Source organism: Coregonus lavaretus, assembly GCF_964263955.1.
Source record: "Coregonus lavaretus genome assembly, chromosome: 28".
NCBI classification, from domain to species: domain Eukaryota; kingdom Metazoa; phylum Chordata; class Actinopteri; order Salmoniformes; family Salmonidae; genus Coregonus; species Coregonus lavaretus.
Window position 1 is genome coordinate 37,348,428 of NC_140015.1, and position 17,409 is coordinate 37,365,836.

General features: G+C 43.6%; 1 protein-coding gene across 1 annotated transcript; it reads left to right on the forward strand.

Annotated features, from left to right (window-relative positions):
• The first annotated feature begins 49 nt into the window (after window positions 1-49).
• Window positions 50-16,176, forward strand: LOC311103783 (uncharacterized protein). The gene is made up of 3 exons (XM_084145437.1): window positions 50-518; window positions 10,353-10,539; window positions 14,131-16,176. The coding sequence occupies exons 1-3, from the start codon at window positions 510-512 to the stop codon at window positions 15,711-15,713; spliced, it is 1,779 nt and encodes a 592-aa protein (XP_084001563.1). The 5' UTR covers window positions 50-509; the 3' UTR covers window positions 15,714-16,176.
• The last annotated feature ends 1,233 nt before the right edge of the window (window positions 16,177-17,409 follow it).

Genomic DNA, 17,409 nt, shown 5'->3' on the forward strand with positions numbered 1-17,409 from the left:
CTATTCCGTGAAGCGGAAGAAGTATACAGCCACTGACTAATGCTTTTAATGCCTCATGGCCACTGCAGAGGTCTGATTGAACATACATCGGGTTTTACTGCTTCGCTGCACAGATAGCGCTGCTGTAACCAGTCTGGTATTTTATAAGCTACCCTTACTGGGCCTCAGTAAATTATTACTATCTGGACTCTCGATGAGGATGTTGTTCCAAGTGGCTCTCGGGTAGAGGTAGACGATAACAGATATCAGGATTCTTGGTGAATAGGGTGTTGAACGTTTTATTGACTCTAATAGATCAGGTAAAATCTTACCCAGGATCTTTCTGAAGTACGATTAGCCTACATTAAACCTTTATTTGTCACAACTTAAATCGAGTTTCGATATTTAAAAGGACGTTTGATTGCTCTGGTCTAGTTGTGACAAAGAAAGTAACTAGTGTGGGCTAGCTACAGATTTACTCTTGAGGTTTTTTTATTTGAAGAAACGCTGAAGAAAGAATAGCTTCCACGATGGATCGGGTAAGTTTGGTTTACTTTTATTAACAGTATGCCTACTGTGGTGTATAACATGTCTAGGCCTAGTTTTCATCATCTGGTGGTAATAAACTCTTGGTATATTTTGTCCTTCAGCAAAGTAGCCTACAGATTGATACAAGGCAATGAGCAACGAGCAGCTGAAGTCAGAACCATGGAGAAATAATGAGGCCAAGCCTACACCTTTTAGTAGGGGTGTTGGTAAAATGACCAGGCAAGCCAATCCAGAAAAATTGCCATTTTACAACCTATTTGTTGTGATAATTGCGTTTTTTTTTCTATAACCTGTTACTTTATGACTTGACAAAGCCGAGACAAGAAGACAGTGGCAGAATAAATTCAACTACACCTTTTTTTCAATCATAAAACCGGAGAGGAACATCTGTCTGGTTGAGTATTGTTAAATTGCGTCAATTCAAATCTGGTATAGGAACAAAAAGAGGTCAATACACGTCTTCTAAAATAGACTAGTATTTTAATTAATGCAAACACTTGAATTGGTAAATATGATGTTCGTATATTCGGGCCCACTGAAAAACCACGCAGGGCAGTCAGAGAACTGAGCCATTGTTATAAGGTCTTCTTTAAATACTCTGACAGAGATAGTTCCTGCTCCAAGCAGGCCTATCAGAGTAGAGACTGAGCGTGGTTTAGACTTACTCAGCCTATCGTTGGCGCACAGGCTGGTCCCAGCCCCTTGGCGCTTCACTGTTGCCAGGCATTAGTTGTTATCTCCACAACTTGTCTCGAGTCAGCAACCTCATACATCTTTGTAGCAGAACACATGTCCTTGAGCGGTTTAACAAAGAAGCAGTGTGTGTGTATGTGAGACACAAGTCTGTCTCAGCCTACCCCCTAACAGTTCCCCACATTAATCACAGCTTGTTATATTAAACAATCTATATCAGTACAGTACAAACCTATTATGTTTAATCATTAATGTATTCTTTCTAAGCTAGGCATCACATCTAGTTATAAGAAAATTGATTCCCACAGTATATAAAACATGTTGCATGTAACAAACAGTTTGGTGACCTACAGAATGGTCAAGCAAGTTAATGTTTTCGGCCTACTAAACAACTATTGATTTAGAGTTACCGCAAGTAGCAAAGAAAATAATACTAATAATATGCCATTTAGCAGACACTTTTATCCAAAGCGACTTAGTCATGTGTGCATACATTTTTACGTATGGGAAAACAGGCGCTGCCTCCACTATTCAAGCACCGTTTCAACTTCATCATCTAATCACCTATGCTTAGTCTACAACAGTGACAACTAAAATATACCAAAAACCAGGGGTGCAACTTTCACTGGGGACGGGGTGGACATGTGCCCCGATCTTTCTTAAATTGCACCCCCCCCCCCCCCAGTTTTATCGTTGGAATGTGATACAAAACGAGGCAACGGTGTGCTTTAGGACCACGCAGACGCCTCCGAGCGGTCGGGTAGGCTGTTTGGAGTGTTTATCCGACTGGAATAAACAATTCAATAATTAAGTCCCCCCCCCCCCCCCCCCCCCAATTCTAATACCAAAGTTGCGCCCCTGCCAAAAACGATTTAGTCTGATTAACCTAAGCTTAATATGATGCATCTATCCATGTGTGCATGCAAGTAGAAAAAAACATGTTGACTCACCCAACTTGTAGAGAAATGTAAATTCCATCCTCCTCTGTCATACAGTACACGCTTTTAGTTTTTTTTGGCCTAGGCTACCTGGCTAAGATGCTTGCACGCTAGCCTAGTGTTATGATGATTTGTGATACAAGATTCATTAATGTATGGAGAAATCATAAGCTGTATGTGGACAGAGAACAAGGACAAGCCATGTGTTATGTCGGTCACGAGGGAGTACTAGAAGGTCAGTGTGCCAAGATAGAATGGGTGGCCACTGTTGCTAATCTTAGGATTGGTGCGTGATGGAATGGCCTGGCTAGGGTGCCACCCGACAACAAGGAGAGGAATGATATGTAGGAAGTGAGTGGTAGTTAGTAATAGTTATCAACTGGGTACGATAAAAGTAGGTTGGAAGGGCATTATATAAGTTGAAAGATGTGGTAAGGGAGTCAGTCAAATCAAATCAAATCAAATTTTATTGGCCACATGCGCCGAATACAACAGGTGCAGACGTTACAGTGAAATGCTTACTTACAGCCCTTAACCAACAGTGCATTTATTTTTAACAAAAAAAGTAAAAATAAAACAACAAGAAAAGTGTTGAGAAAAAAAGAGCAGAAGTAAAATAAAATAACAGTAGGGAGGCTATATATACAGGGGGGTACCGGTGCAGAGTCAATGTGCGGGGGCACCGGCTAGTTGAGGTAGTTGAAGTAATATGTACATGTGGGTAGAGTTAAAGTGACTATGCATAAATAATTAACAGAGTAGCAGCAGCGTAAAAGGATGGGGTGCGGGGGAAGTGCAAATAGTCCGGGTAGCCATGATTAGCTGTTCAGGAGTCTTATGGCTTGAGGGTAGAAGCTGTTGAGAAGTCTTTTGGACCTAGACTTGGCACTCCGGTACCGCTTGCCGTGCGGTAGCAGAGAGAACAGTCTATGACTAGGGTGGCTGGAGTCTTTGACAATTTTGAGGGCCTTCCTCTGACACCGCCTGGTATAGAGGTCCTGGATGGCAGGAAGCTTGGCCCCAGTGATGTACTGGGCCGTAAGCACTACCCTCTGTAGTGCCTTGCGGTCGGAGGCTAAGCAGTTGCCATACCAGGCGGTGATGCAACCAGTCAGGATGCTCTCGATGGTGCAGCTGTATAATTTTTTGAGGATCTGAGGACCCATGCCAAATCTTTTCAGTCTCCTGAGGGGGAATAGGCTTTGTCGTGCCCTCTTCACGACTGTCTTGGTGTGTTTGGACCATGATAGTTTGTTGGTGATGTGGACACCAAGGAAATTGAAGCTCTCAACCTGTTCCACTACAGCCCCGTCGATGAGAATGGGGGCGTGCTCAGTCCTCTTTTTTTCCCTGTAGTCCACAATCATCTCCTTTGTCTTGGTCATGTTGAGGGAGAGGTTGTTGTCCTGGCACCACACGGCCAGGTCTCTGACCTCCTCCCTATAGGCTGTCTCATCGTTGTCGGTGATCAGGCCTACTGCTGTTGTGTCGTCGGCAAACTTAATGATGGTGTTGGAGTCGTGCCTGGCCATGCAGTCATGGGTGAACAGGGAGTACAGGAGGGGACTGAGCATGCACCCCTGAGGGGCCCCCGTGTTGAGGATCAGTGTGGCAGATGTGCTGTTACCTACCCTTACCACCGGGGGTGGCCCGTCAGGAAGTCCAGGATCAAGTTGCAGAGGGAGGTGTTTAGTCCCAGGATCCTTAGCTTAGTGATGAGCTTTGAGGGCACTATGGTGTTGAATGCTGAGCTGTAGTCAATGAATAGCATTCTCACGTAGGTGTTCCTCTTGTCCAGGTGGGAAAGGGAAGTGTGGAGTGCAATAGAGATTGCATCATCTGTGGATCTGTTGGGGCGGTATGCAAATTGGAGTGGGTCTAGGGTTTCTGGGATAATGCTGTTGATGTGAGCCATGACCAGCCTTTCAAAGCACTTCATGGCTACAGACGTCAGTGCTACGGGTCGGTAGTCATTTAGGCAGGTTATCTTAGAGTCCTTGGGCACGGGGACTATGGTGGTCTGCTTGAAACATGTTGGTATTACAGACTCAGTCAGGGACATGTTGAAAATGTCAGTGAAGACACTTGCCAGTTGGTCAGCACATGCTCGGAGTACACGTCGTGGTAATCAGTCTGGCCCTGCGGCCTTGTGAATGTTGACCTGCTTAAAAGTCTTACTCACATCGGCTACGGAGAGCGTGATCACATAGTCATCCGGAACAGCTGGTGCTCTCATGCATGCTTCAGTGTTGCTTGCCTCGAAGCGAGCATAGAAGTGGTTTAGCTCGTCTGGTAGGCTTGTGTCACTGGGCAGCTCGCGGCTGCGCTTCCCTTTGTAGTCTGTAATAGTTTTCAAGCCCTGCCACATCCGACGAGCGTCAGAGCCAGTGTAGTACGATTCAATCTTAGTCCTGTATTGACTTTGCCTGTTTGATGGTTCGTCGGAGGGCATAGCGGGATTTCTTATAAGTGTCCGGGTTAGAGTCCCGCTCCTTGAAAGCAGCAGCTCTACCCTTTAGCTCAGTGCGGATGTTTCCTGTAATCCATGGCTTCTGGTTGGGGTATGTACGTACGGTCACTGTGGGGACGACATCATCGATGTACTTATTGATGAAGCCAGTGACTGATGTGGTGTACTCCTCAATGCTATCTGAAGAATCCCGGAACATGTTCCAGTCTGTGCTAGCAAAACAGTCCTGTAGCTTAGCATCTGCGTCATCTGACCACTTTTTTATTAACCGAGTCACTGGTGCTTCCTGCTTTAGTTTTTGCTTATAAGCAGGAATCAGGAGGATAGAGTTATGGTCAGATTTGCCAAATGGAGGGCGAGGGAGAGCTTTGTATGCGTCTCTGTGTGTGGAGTAAAGGTGGTCTAGAGTTATTTTTCCTCTGGTTGCACATTTAACATATGATGAGGAAAAGCACGTTCCTCTTATTATGTGATCCAGTACTGAAATAAATGTAAATCAAACTTCCATCTGTGTCAACTGCTCTCTTACATCCTGAACTTCTCAATACCAGAAAATCATCATAACACCTAGTAACTTCCATTCATGGCCAACGATGCACCAGGCCAGCTAGTTAATGGCCCCTTTTCAAATTATTACTATTTTTGAGAAGTAACTGTGAGATGCTCATCTCACGCCACAATGTCCCCCCCAAAAAAATTTTGGACAATTATTATTTTATATTTTGTTTTAGATTCCATTATATTCTGTTCGTTAGTGTTCAGTATTTTCTGCGACTACTTCGCTAAAAGTATTGCGTCTGATTAAAATGGCACTATAGTTTCCATAAAGTGACCATTTGAATAAGTTTGTAGGTGCAACAGTTTTTATTTCTGTCCATTAAGAACCAACGATGTGCTACCTTTTTGTAGCATTTCTGACAATACTAACTTAATTTCAGCAAAATCTGAGTTCTATCTAACCTGGTCAGCAACTTGGATGCTTGGCAACAATACAACGGCTATTAGCTAACGTTAGCTTGCTTGTCCAATGTCCAGCAGCTAGCCTCTTTAGCTAGCTAACACAAGTCAGCTGAAAGTAGCTAGCTAACAAACAGGCAAAGAATGGTAGCTACCTGTAATTGTTTATGGAAGGTTTGTTACACAAATAACTTCTGCCATTAGCTAGTTAGAACCAGACAACATCGACACAGAAGCTAGCTAATGATAGCTAGTTAACGTCCAAATGCCAGTCGTACATTTTTGTTCAAAACATAGCTACATCAGTTCAAAACCAAATTGTCATGCTGCTACCTTACAATGCATGCAATGCAATGGACTTTTGCAACACTAGCTAGCTATCTACTCCATAGAACAAGCTATGCTAAGAGCTAGCTACAGTTGAAGTCAGAAGTTTACATACACTTTAGCCAAATACATTTAAACTCAGTTTTTCACAATTCCTGACATTTAATCCTAGTAAAAATGCCCTGTTTTAGGTCAGTTAGGATCACCACTTTATTTTAAGAATGTGAAATGTCAGAATAATAGTAGAGAGAATGATTTAGTTCAGCTTTTATTTCTTTCAGCACATTCCCAGTGGGTCAGAAGTTTACATACACTCAATTTTGGCCCATTCCTCCTGGCAGAGCTGGTGTAACTGAGTCAGGTTTGTAGGCCTTCTTGCTCGCACACGCTTTTTCAGTTCTGCCCACAAATGTTCTATAGGATTGTGGTCAGGGCTTTGTGATGGCCACTCCAATACCTTGACTTTGTTGTCCTTAAGCCATTTTGCCACAACTTTGAAAGTATGCTTGGGGTCATTGTCCATTTGGAAGACCCATTTGCGACCAAGCTTTAACTTCCTGACTGATGTTTTTAGATGTTGCTTCAATATATCCACATTTTTCCTTCCTCATGATGCCATCTATTTTTTGAAGTGCACCGGTCCCTCCTGCAGCAAAGCACCCCCACAGCATGATGCTGCCATGGTGTTCTTCGGCTTGCAAGCTTTCCCCTTTTTCCTCCAAACATAACGATGGTCATTATGGCCAAACAGTTCTATTTTTGTTTCATCAGACCAGAGGACATTTCTCCAGAAAGTACGATCTTTGTCCCCATGTGCAGTTGCAAACCGTAGTCTGGTTTTTTATGGCAGTTTTGGAGCAGTGGCTTCTTCCTTGCTGAGCGGCCTTTCAGGTTATGTCGATATAGAACTTGTTTTACTGTGGATATAGATACTTTTGTACCTGTTTCCTCCAGCATCTTCACAAGGTCCTTTGCTGTTGTTCTGGGATTGATTTGCACTTTTCGACCAAAGTACGTTCATCTCTAGGAGACAGAACGCGTCTCTTTCCTGAGCGGTATGACGGCTGCGTGGTCCCATGGTGTCTATACTTGTGTACTATTGTATGTACAGATGAACGTTGTACCTTCAGGCATTTGGAAATTGCTCCCAAGGATGAACCAGACTTGTGGAGGTGTAAAATGTTTTCTTCTGAGGTCTAGGCTGATTTCTTTTAATTTTCCCATGATGTCAAGCAAAGAGGCACTGAGTTTGAAGGTAGGCATTGAAATACATCCACAGGTACACCTCCAATTGACTCAAATGATGTCAATTAGCCTATCAGAAGCTTCTAAAGCCATGATATCATTTTCTGGAATTTTCCAAGCTGTTTAACGGCACAGTCAACTTAGTGTATGTAAACTTCTGACCCACTGGAATCGTGATACAGTGAATTATAAGTTAAATAATCTGTCATGCACAAAGTAGATGTCTTAACTGACTTGCCAAACTATAGTTTGTTAACAAGAACTTTGGAGTGGTTGAAAAACTAGTTTTAATGACTCCAACCTAAGTGTATGTAAACTTCCGACTTCAACTGTATATTTCACTGTCAGACAGGACACAACTCAAACTGTATCTGAGAAAACAAATACACATGTAAACAGCACGTTGTGCAGTGAACAAATCCATGTTGTCTAGCATCAGGACAAACTCACCAGTTTCAAAAATCCAGAATAAATTCAAGTATGCGCCTTCTCCTGTCTTCTTTACATTTTAATCCATATCTATTTAGATCAACAGTGCCAAACTAACAATTCTGCCAATTGACCGGCTTGATTGTTTTTACAGCTTTGATCTGGATGCTGGACTAGCCCATATTTTGGATATTTGTTAAATATTTTATCTCAATGACATGTATTGCTAAAACAATGGTTTAAGGAAATACAGGCAGGCACCACATTACACAAGACAAAACCGCTCGGTCAATTAATTATGATGGTCTTGTAAGGATAAAAGCAAAGCTTGCTTTCATATACACTGAACAAAAATATAAACGCATCATGTAAAGTGTTGGTTTCATGAGCTGAAATAAAAAATTCCAGAAATGTTCCATACGCACAAAAAGCTTATCTCTCAAATGTTTTGCACAAATTTGATTACATCCCTGTTAGTGAGCATTTCTCCTTTGCAAGATAATCCATCCACCAACCTTGGGCTGGGGACAATAGAAGGTGAATCTAAAATGTGCAGTTTTGTCACACAACATATTGCCACGTCTCCAAGTTTTAAGGGAGCGTGCATTTGGCATGCTGACTACAAGAACATCCACCGCAGCTGTAGGCAGAGAATTGATTGTTGATTTCTCTACCATATGCCGCCTCCAACGTCGATTTAGAGAATTTGGCAGTACGTCCAATCAGGCCTCACAATTGCAGACCATGTATATGGTATCGTGTGGGCAAGCGGTTTGCTGATGTCAACATTGTGAACAGAGTGCCCCATGGTGGGGTTATGGTATGGGCAGGCCTAAGCTATGGACAATGAACACCATTGCATTTTATCGATTGGCAATTTGAATGCACAAAAATACTGCAAGATCTTGAGGCCCATTTTGTTTTATGGTAGCTGTAACCAACAGATGCATATCTGTATTCCCAGTCATGTGAAATCCATAGATTAGGGCCTAATGAAGTTATTTCAATTGAATGATTTCTTCATATGAAGTAAAATCTTTGAAATTGTTGCATGTTGCGTTTTTATATTTTTGTTCAGTATAATTTAAAATAAAAGCTTGAAAAGGTAGTGGAATGGGATTAGTGTGTGTGTGAAGGATCATTGTATGCATTAAAAATCACAGTGTGGGAGCACCTCCTCTAAGAGTCTGAATTGGGCTTTTTGAGAATGCTTGACTCATAAGCAACCTGCATAAACATTGTTTAAAGTACAATAGACCAACATAGCTACTGTAGTAGGTCAAAGCTGTGTGCTGGAAAACCTTGGTAGAGCATGGGTGGAGTAGGGATTGTGGTGCTCATGGGAATGTCCTTTTTCAGTTTCAGACCAATGCCTACTTTTCACTTAAAACAGTTTTACTATAAAATAGATGTCTTGACTGTGATAAGGGCACAGGAATATGTGTCTACTAAATTGCATAGCGACTGTAAATTATGCTACATTAAAGGCAGACTCGGCTAAATGACGCCACAAGTAGCACTGCAGATATTGCAATGAGCGAGATGCAAGACTTCGCTCTCACTCAGTCACACACAGTATCTGCACATATGAAAGGGTACGCTTCACGCTGTTCCAGGATGCTAGCCATGGGACCAAAACAGTGGAGAAGTTTAGCCTCACACTTCAACGTTCTTTGTTATTGCGGAAATTAACCCACTATGCTGTTTACTTTGTGCATCTCGCCTACGTCATATTGCTGAGTCTACCTTTAAACTCAGAATATGCTATTCTGTTCTTTGTAATGTTTTTTGTGCTTAAATATTTATTGGACTGTTTAAAATGTAGACAAATTGCGTCATTGTTGGATTCTTCTTGGATAGGCCTACCTCAAATCCCGGCAGTGTGTTAACTTAATTTAAAATATTTTACTTAATAAATAACTTAGTATGTGAAGACCCTGGTCTTACCCCAACCAGCAGTGCAGCCACCGGTCCCAGGGGGGCCCTCAAGGAGGTATCGTGACAGACAGTTGTAGGGTACATTGCTTTATAAAATAAGCAACAACCGCCTACACCAATTCCAGGGTTGAATTTAATCATCTCAATTTTGCTGTATTTTAAAGTGTTAAATAATGTTATGGTGTTAAATAATGTTTTATAGTGTTCAATAATGGTAGGCCTTCATCAAAGTTTATTTTTTTATCTGCAGGAACAGTTGCACCAATGGTCCTCACACTAGCTCCACTTCTGCATAGATACTATGTTAAGGAATCCCTCATTATCATGATGATGCTGTTACAGTAACAAGTCACATAGAAAAAAAAAATGTAAATGTACATAGAAAAGTGGATCTTGAGTAATGTTGCATGGGGCAGAAATTGCACCAGGCTACACCAATACCTTTTTCCAGTAAGCTTCTGCTACATGCCACAATACCCCTATATCTGATGGTTTCTTCTATTCATGTAGTGTATAAGGATACTGAAACTAGAAGACTGACATTTTTCTCAACATGCTCCAATAGTGGGATAATGAGTAGCAGTAGTTCAAGTGTTTAGGTTTTTCCTCACTGGTTATTTGAACAAATCACAATTTCTCAGGTGTTAGCATCTTTCAAAAAGTGATTTGATAAAAACTGTACATTTGTGGAAAGTAATGAATGATTGCACACTTCAAGAGAAAGGACATATTTTAGGGATGCACCCAATCAATCTGAGATTTAGACTAAAGTAACCAAATGTTTGGTCTAATGATATTCTATGTACAATACTTCCTGTGGTCACCAGGACAGAGCTAACCCCTCCCCCTCCACCCTGCTGGAGTCCCCTGGTCACAACTCTCCTGGTAGAGCCTTACTGCTGGGACTGAAGAGGGTGTCTGTGTGGCTGGTCGACTGCAGGAAAACACCAGGGCAGAGTGGAACTGTGAGAGAAGGACACGAGGAGGAGAGAGATGGAGATTTGATTTCATCAAGTAAGAACAATGGTGTGTGTGGATTAGACTACAATCTGCTTCTGCAACTTCTGTTAATTGATTTATAAACAGTAAAACACTCAATGGCCAGTTAATTGTCGATCCAATTTTGTGAATGGAGGGGGGTGTACCTAATCAACTGGCCACTGAGTGTACAGTGAGGGAAAAAAGTATTTGATCCCCTGCTGATTTTGTACTTTTGCCCACTGACAAAGAAATGATCAGTCTATAATTTTAATGGTAGGTTTATTTGAACAGTGAGAGACAGAATAACAACAACAAAAAATTCAGAAAAACGCATGTCAAAAATTTTATAAATTGATTTGCATTTTAATGAGGGAAATAAGTATTTGACCCCTCTGCAAAACATGACTTAGTACTTGGTGGCAAAACCCTTGTAGGCAATCACAGAGGTCAGACGTTTCTTGTAGTTGGCCACCAGGTTTGAACACATCTCAGGAGGGATTTTGTTCCACTCCTCTTTGCAGATCTTCTCCAAGTCATTAAGGTTTCGAGGCTGATGTTTGGCAACTCGAACCTTCAGCTCCCTCCACAGATTTTCTATGGGATTAAGGTCTGGAGACTGGCTAGGCCACTTCAGGACCTTAATGTGCTTCTTCTTGAGCCACTCCTTTGTTGCCTTGGCCGTGTGTTTTGGGTCATTGTCATGCTGGAATGTTGTTCTGTCCCCTTAGCAGAAAAACACCCCCAAAGCATAATGTTTTCACCTTCATGTTTGACGGTGGGGATGGTGTTCTTGGGGTCATAGGCAGCATTCCTCCTCCTCCAAACACGTTGAGTTGATGCCAAAAAGCTCGATTTTGGTCTCATCTGACCACAACACTTTCACCCAGTTCTCCTCTGAATCATTCAGATGTTCATTGGCAAACATCAGACGGCTCTGTATATGTGCTTTCTTGAGCAGGGGGACCTTGCGGGCGCTGCAGGATTTCAGTCCTTCACGGCATAGTGTGTTACCAATTGTTTTCTTGGTGACTATGGTCCCAGCTGCCTTGAGATCATTGACAAGATCCTCCTGTGTAGTTCTGGGCTGATTCCTCACCGTTCTCATGATCATTGCAACTCCACGAGGTGAGATCTTGCATGGAGACCAAGGCTGAGGGAGATTGACAGTTATTTTGTGTTTCTTCCATTTGCGAATAATCGCACCAACTGTTGTCACCTTCTCATCAAGCTGCTTGGCGATGGTCTTGTAGCCCATTCCAGCCTTGTGTAGGTCTACAATCTTGTCCCTGACATCCTTGGAGAGCTCTTTGGTCTTGGACATGGTGGAGAGTTTGGAATCTGATTGATTGATTGCTTCTGTGGACAGGTGTCTTTTATACAGGTAACAAACTGAGATTAGGAGCACTCCCTTTAAGAGTGTGCTCCTAATCTCAGCTCGTTACCTGTATAAAAGACACCTGGGAGCCAGAAAACTTTCTGATTGAGAGGGGGTGAAATACTTATAAATTGATTTGCATTTTAATGAGAGAAATAACATTTTTGACATGTGTTTTTCTGGATTTTTTTGTTGTTATTCTGTCTCTCACTGATCAAATAAACCTACCATTTAAAATTATAGACTGATCATTTCTTTGTCAGTGGGCAAACGTACAAAATCAGCAGGGGATCAAATACTTTTTTCCCTCACTGTATGTGTCACGATCGTCGAAGGAGGAGGACCAAGGCGCAGCGTGGAATGCAAACATATTTTATTTAAAAAGTATCACACGAACAAAACAACAAACGATAACGTGACGTCCTCGGTCTAACACAAACCAACACGGAACAAGATCCCACAAAGAACAGATGAAAACAGCCTACCTAAGTATGGCTCCCAATCAGAGACAACGAGCAACAGCTGCCTCTGATTGGGAACCACCCTGCCCAACATAGATCTATACGATCTAGAACAGAAACCAAAACATAGAAAACACAACAGAAGCTACACAGTGAAAACTAAACTTAGAAAATCCACACCCTGGCTCAACATTTCAGAGTCCCCAGAGCCAGGGCGTGACAGTACCCCCCCCAAAGGCGCGGACTGCGACCGCGCCTAAACATAAACTAAACAGGGGAGGGCTGGGTGGGCATTCCTCCTCGGAGGCGACTCCGGGCTTGACCACCACCCTCCAACCATTCCCCCGTAGCGCCCCTGGTCCGGTCTGGCCCCGCTGGCTGGAGCTGGACTGGACATCGTAGGAGCGGATTGCTTAGGCTCCGGTGTGGAGCAGCTGACCGGTACCTGACCAGGCACCGGTGACCCAGGCACGGGTTGTGCCGGACTGACGACGCGCACCCCTGGCTTGGTGCGTGGAGCAGGAACGGGCCGGACCGGGCTGACGATGCGCACCCCTGTCTTGGTGCGAGGAGCAGGAACGGGCCGGGCTAGCGACGCGCACCGTAGGCTTGGTTCGGGGGGCAGGAACAGGCCGGGCCGGGCTGGCGACGCGCATCATTAGCTTGGTGCGGGGAGCAGGAACAGGCCGGGCCGGGCTGGCAACGCTCACCATTGGCTTGGTGCGGGGAGCAGGAACAGGCCGGGCCGGGCTGGCGACGCGCTCGTAGGCTTGGTGCGAGGGACAGGAACGGGCCGGACCGTACTGGCAATACACCTCAGTACCTCTCGCCGTGCCTCTACATCTTCCTTCCCTTTTCTCACCAATGGCTCCCGTAACCCGGTGGCCTTCTCTCCTCGTCCACGAACTCGCTCCTTCTCTGCCTCCAGCAGCCCCGTCGTCCATGCCATGTGCCCCCCCCTAAATTTTTTTTGGGGGTGGCTCTCGCCTGTCCGACCACGGCCCGGTTGGCACCGCTTCTCCTCTCCTGCCTGGGTCTCCCCCCTCATAGCCCTCCGGCAACGGACGGCCTCCTCCTCCGTAATCTGCCCCCAACCGAGGAGGACATCTACTAATGTTACCTCCTGCGTGTGCTCCTGGACACGCTGCTTGGTCCTGGTGTGGTGGGATCTTCTGTCACGATCGTCGAAGGAGGAGGACCAAGGCGCAGCGTGGAATGCAAACATATTTTATTTTATAAAGTATCACACGAACAAAACAACAAACGATAACGTGACGTCCTTGGTCTAACACAAACCAACACGGAACAAGATCCCACAAAGAACAGATGAAAACAGCCTACCTAAGTATGGCTCCCAATCAGAGACAACGAGCAACAGCTGCCTCTGATTGGGAACCACCCTGCCCAACATAGATCTATACGATCTAGAACAGAAACCAAAACATAGAAAACACAACAGAAGCTACACAGTGAAAACTAAACATAGAAAATCCACACCCTGGCTCAACATTTCAGAGTCCCCAGAGCCAGGGCGTGACAGTATGATGATAAGGGCGGCAGGTAATCTAGTGGTTAAGAGCGTTGGGCCACAAATTGAAAGGTTGTTGGGTTTGGATCTCTGAGCCGTCTAGGTGGAAAATCTTGAGCAAGGTACTTAACCCTAAATGCTAATTTAAGTCGCTCTGGATAAAAGCGTCTGCTAAATAACACATTTATGAACATTGTTATAGTATTTGTTTATGGACCCATATTTCCTAAACCTAGTTATTCAATGTCTTTGTTTCACAGGGGACACCCCAAACCGTCGTTCTCTCAGTGGGAGGGGCTTATCATCTGGGGAGCCTCAACCACATCATGTTGCTGACGAGACAGAGAAGAGTCTCTCCAGATCAGAACATCTCAAGAAACACCAGCAGAGAGGTACAAGGAAGAAACCTCACCACTGGTCCTCTGACTGTGGGAAGAGTTTCCGAAGCCGGAGTGGAATCATTATTCAACAGCGGATTAACAACAGAGAGAAACCGTACTGCTGCTCTCATTGTGGGATGAGTTTCGCTGCCTCTCAAACCTTAAAATTTCATCAGAGAATTCATACAGGGGAGAGGCCTTACCCCTGCGATGATTGTGGGAAAAGCTTTGCTTTTTTGGGAGCCCTAAACATACACAAGTTAACACACACTGGAGCGAAATCTTATAGCTGTGATCAGTGGGGAAAAAGCTTTGCTCGATCAGGCCAGCTGACTATACACCAGCGCATACACACAGGAGAGAAGCCTTATAGCTGTGATCAGTGTGGGAAGAGCTTCAGACAATCAGGGAGCCTGAATTCACACCAGCGAATACACACTGGAGAGAAACCTTATAGTTGTGATCAGTGTGGGAAGAGCTTCAGTCAATCAGGGAGCCTGAATTCACACCTGCGAATACACACTGGAGAGAAGCCTTATAGCTGTGATCAGTGTGGGAAGAGCTTTTCTCGATCAGTACATCTGACTAGACACCAGCGCATACATACAGGAGAGAAGCCTTATAGCTGTGATCAGTGTGGGAAGAGCTTTTCTCGATCAGTACATCTGACTAGCCACCAGCGCATACACACAGGAGAGAAGCCTTATAGCTGTGATCAGTGTGGGAAGAGCTTCAGTGATTCAGGCCAACTAACTAGACACCTGCGAACACACACAGGAGAGAAGCCTTATAGCTGTGGTCAGTGTGGGAAGAGCTTTTCTCGATCAGTACATCTGACTTGCCACCAGCGCATACACACAGGAGAGAAGCCTTATAGCTGTGATCAGTGTGGGAAGAGCTTCAGGCATTCAGGGAGCCTGAATTCACACCAGCGAATACACACTGGAGAGAAGCCTTATAGCTGTGATCAGTGTGGGAAGAGCTTCAGTGATTCAGGCCAACTGACTAGACACCTGCAAACACACACAGGAGAGAAGCCTTATAGCTGTCATCAGTGTGGGAAGGGCTTTTCTCGATCAGTACATCTGACTAGACACCAGCGCATACACACAGGAGAGAAGCCTTATAGCTGTTATCATTGTGGGAAGAGCTTTGCTCTAGCTTCCACCTTGACTGCACACCAGCGAACACACACAGGAGAGAAGCCTTATAGCTGTGGTCAGTGTGGGAAGAGCTTCAGTCAATTTGGGCATCTGAATTCACACCAGCGAACACACACTGGAGAGAAGCCTTATAGCTGTGATCAGTGTGGGAAGAGCTTTGCTCAATCAGGCCAGCTGACTATACACCTGCGCATACACACAGGAGAGAAGCCTTATAGCTGTGATCAGTGTGGAAAGGGCTTTGCTCGATCAGGCCAGCTGACTGTACACCAGCGAACACACACTAGAGAGAACCCTTAGATAGGTATATGTGGGAAGAGCTTTGTTCATTTAGGGCCAATGAGAAAACACCAAAAAGCACAAACATGACGTATTTCATCTCCCTCCTATCCAGCACCGGTTCCAGATCCCTAAATAAAGGATCAACAGAAAACATCTAGTGAACAGTCATATCCATCTCCCATTCTTAAACAGTTGACTTAGTCTGATCACCATGGTAACATCTCTGGAACATAATATGCAGCTCTGATCAACGATCATTTCTCCCCTGTGTCTATGTAATATCACACATTGTGATCTAAATGGATAAATGCTATCATAGAAAATGTCATAGTGAACCTGTGTGTGTTGGGGGTATGTTGATAATTGTATCTTCTTTCATATACTCATGATACTATTATTATTAAATGTCATTATGTAGAACAATGTTTAAACAATAGGTGTATATTCATGTATTCAATTGATCAATAAATTAAATCCATTATCTTCCAAACAAGAAGTTATCACTTTAATTTGATATTTTTATAATAATTATCTAAATTGATTAAAATGCTCCTAAAACTAATCAATGATACATTGGGTAATAATATCCATGAGGTCAAGGCAAAAACTATGTATGCTGTGTCTTGTAACAACGGTTAATGTAATAACTTTTAGATTTCTAATGTAATAATACAGGTAAATGTAATAACTTGTTGGTTAATATAAACAATGATAAAATGTTTAATTGTTATAGTAATAACTTTTTACACATAATTTAATAAGTTACGTTATCAGGTAATAACGTTTTTGATGAATAACGTAATAACTTCAACCGATCATGTAATTACACCTAAATACTTTTTTTCCCCACTGTACCTAGTCCATAATGTTGAGGCCTATGGGATTTCCGTTGAAGAGGTAAGGGAGGAGGATGGTACATGTGATCTGCATAACATATTAATACTAATTGACATACCTTTGTATGCCTCCTCGTCTATGTACAGTGGGGGGGAAAAGTATTTAGTCAGCCACCAATTGTGCAAGTTCTCCCACTTAAAAAGATGAGAGAGGCCTGTAATTTTCATCATAGGTACACGTGAACTATGACAGACAAAATGAGAGAAAAAAAATCCAGAAAATCACATTGTAGGATTTTTAATGATTTTTTTTGCAAATTATGGTGGAAAAGAAGTATTTGGTCAATGACAAAAGTTTCTCAATAGTTTGTTTTATACCCTTTGTTGGCAATGACACAGGTCAAATGTTTTCTGTAAGTCTACACAAGGTTTTCACACACTGTTGCTGGTATTTTGGCCCATTCCACCATGCAGATCTCCTCTAGAGCAGTGATGTTTTGGGGCTGTCGCTGGGCAACACAGACTTTCAACTCCCTCCAAAGATGTTCTATGGGGTTGAGATCTGGAGACTGGCTAGGCCACTCCAGGACCTTGAAATGCTTCTTACGAAGCCACTCCTTCGTTGCCCGGGCGGTGTATTTGGGATCATTGTCATGCTGAAAGACCCAGCCATGTTTCATCTTCAATGCCCTTGCTGATGGAAGGAGGTTTTCACTCAAAATCTCACGATACATGGCCCCATTCATTCTTTCCTTTACACGGATCAGTCGTCCTGGTCCCTTTGCAGAAAAACAGCCCCAAAGCATGATGTTTCCACCCCCATGCTTCACAGTAGGTATGGTCTTCTTTGGATGCAATTCAGCATTCTTTGTCCTCCA

What these genes read in the sequence shown, in the direction of transcription:
- LOC311103783 (XM_084145437.1), top strand. An exon ending in TGGAGATTTGATTTCATCAA is followed by an intron (nt 10,540 to 14,130) that starts GTAAGAACAATG and finishes TTTGTTTCACAG; the next exon opens with GGGACACCCCAAACCGTCGT.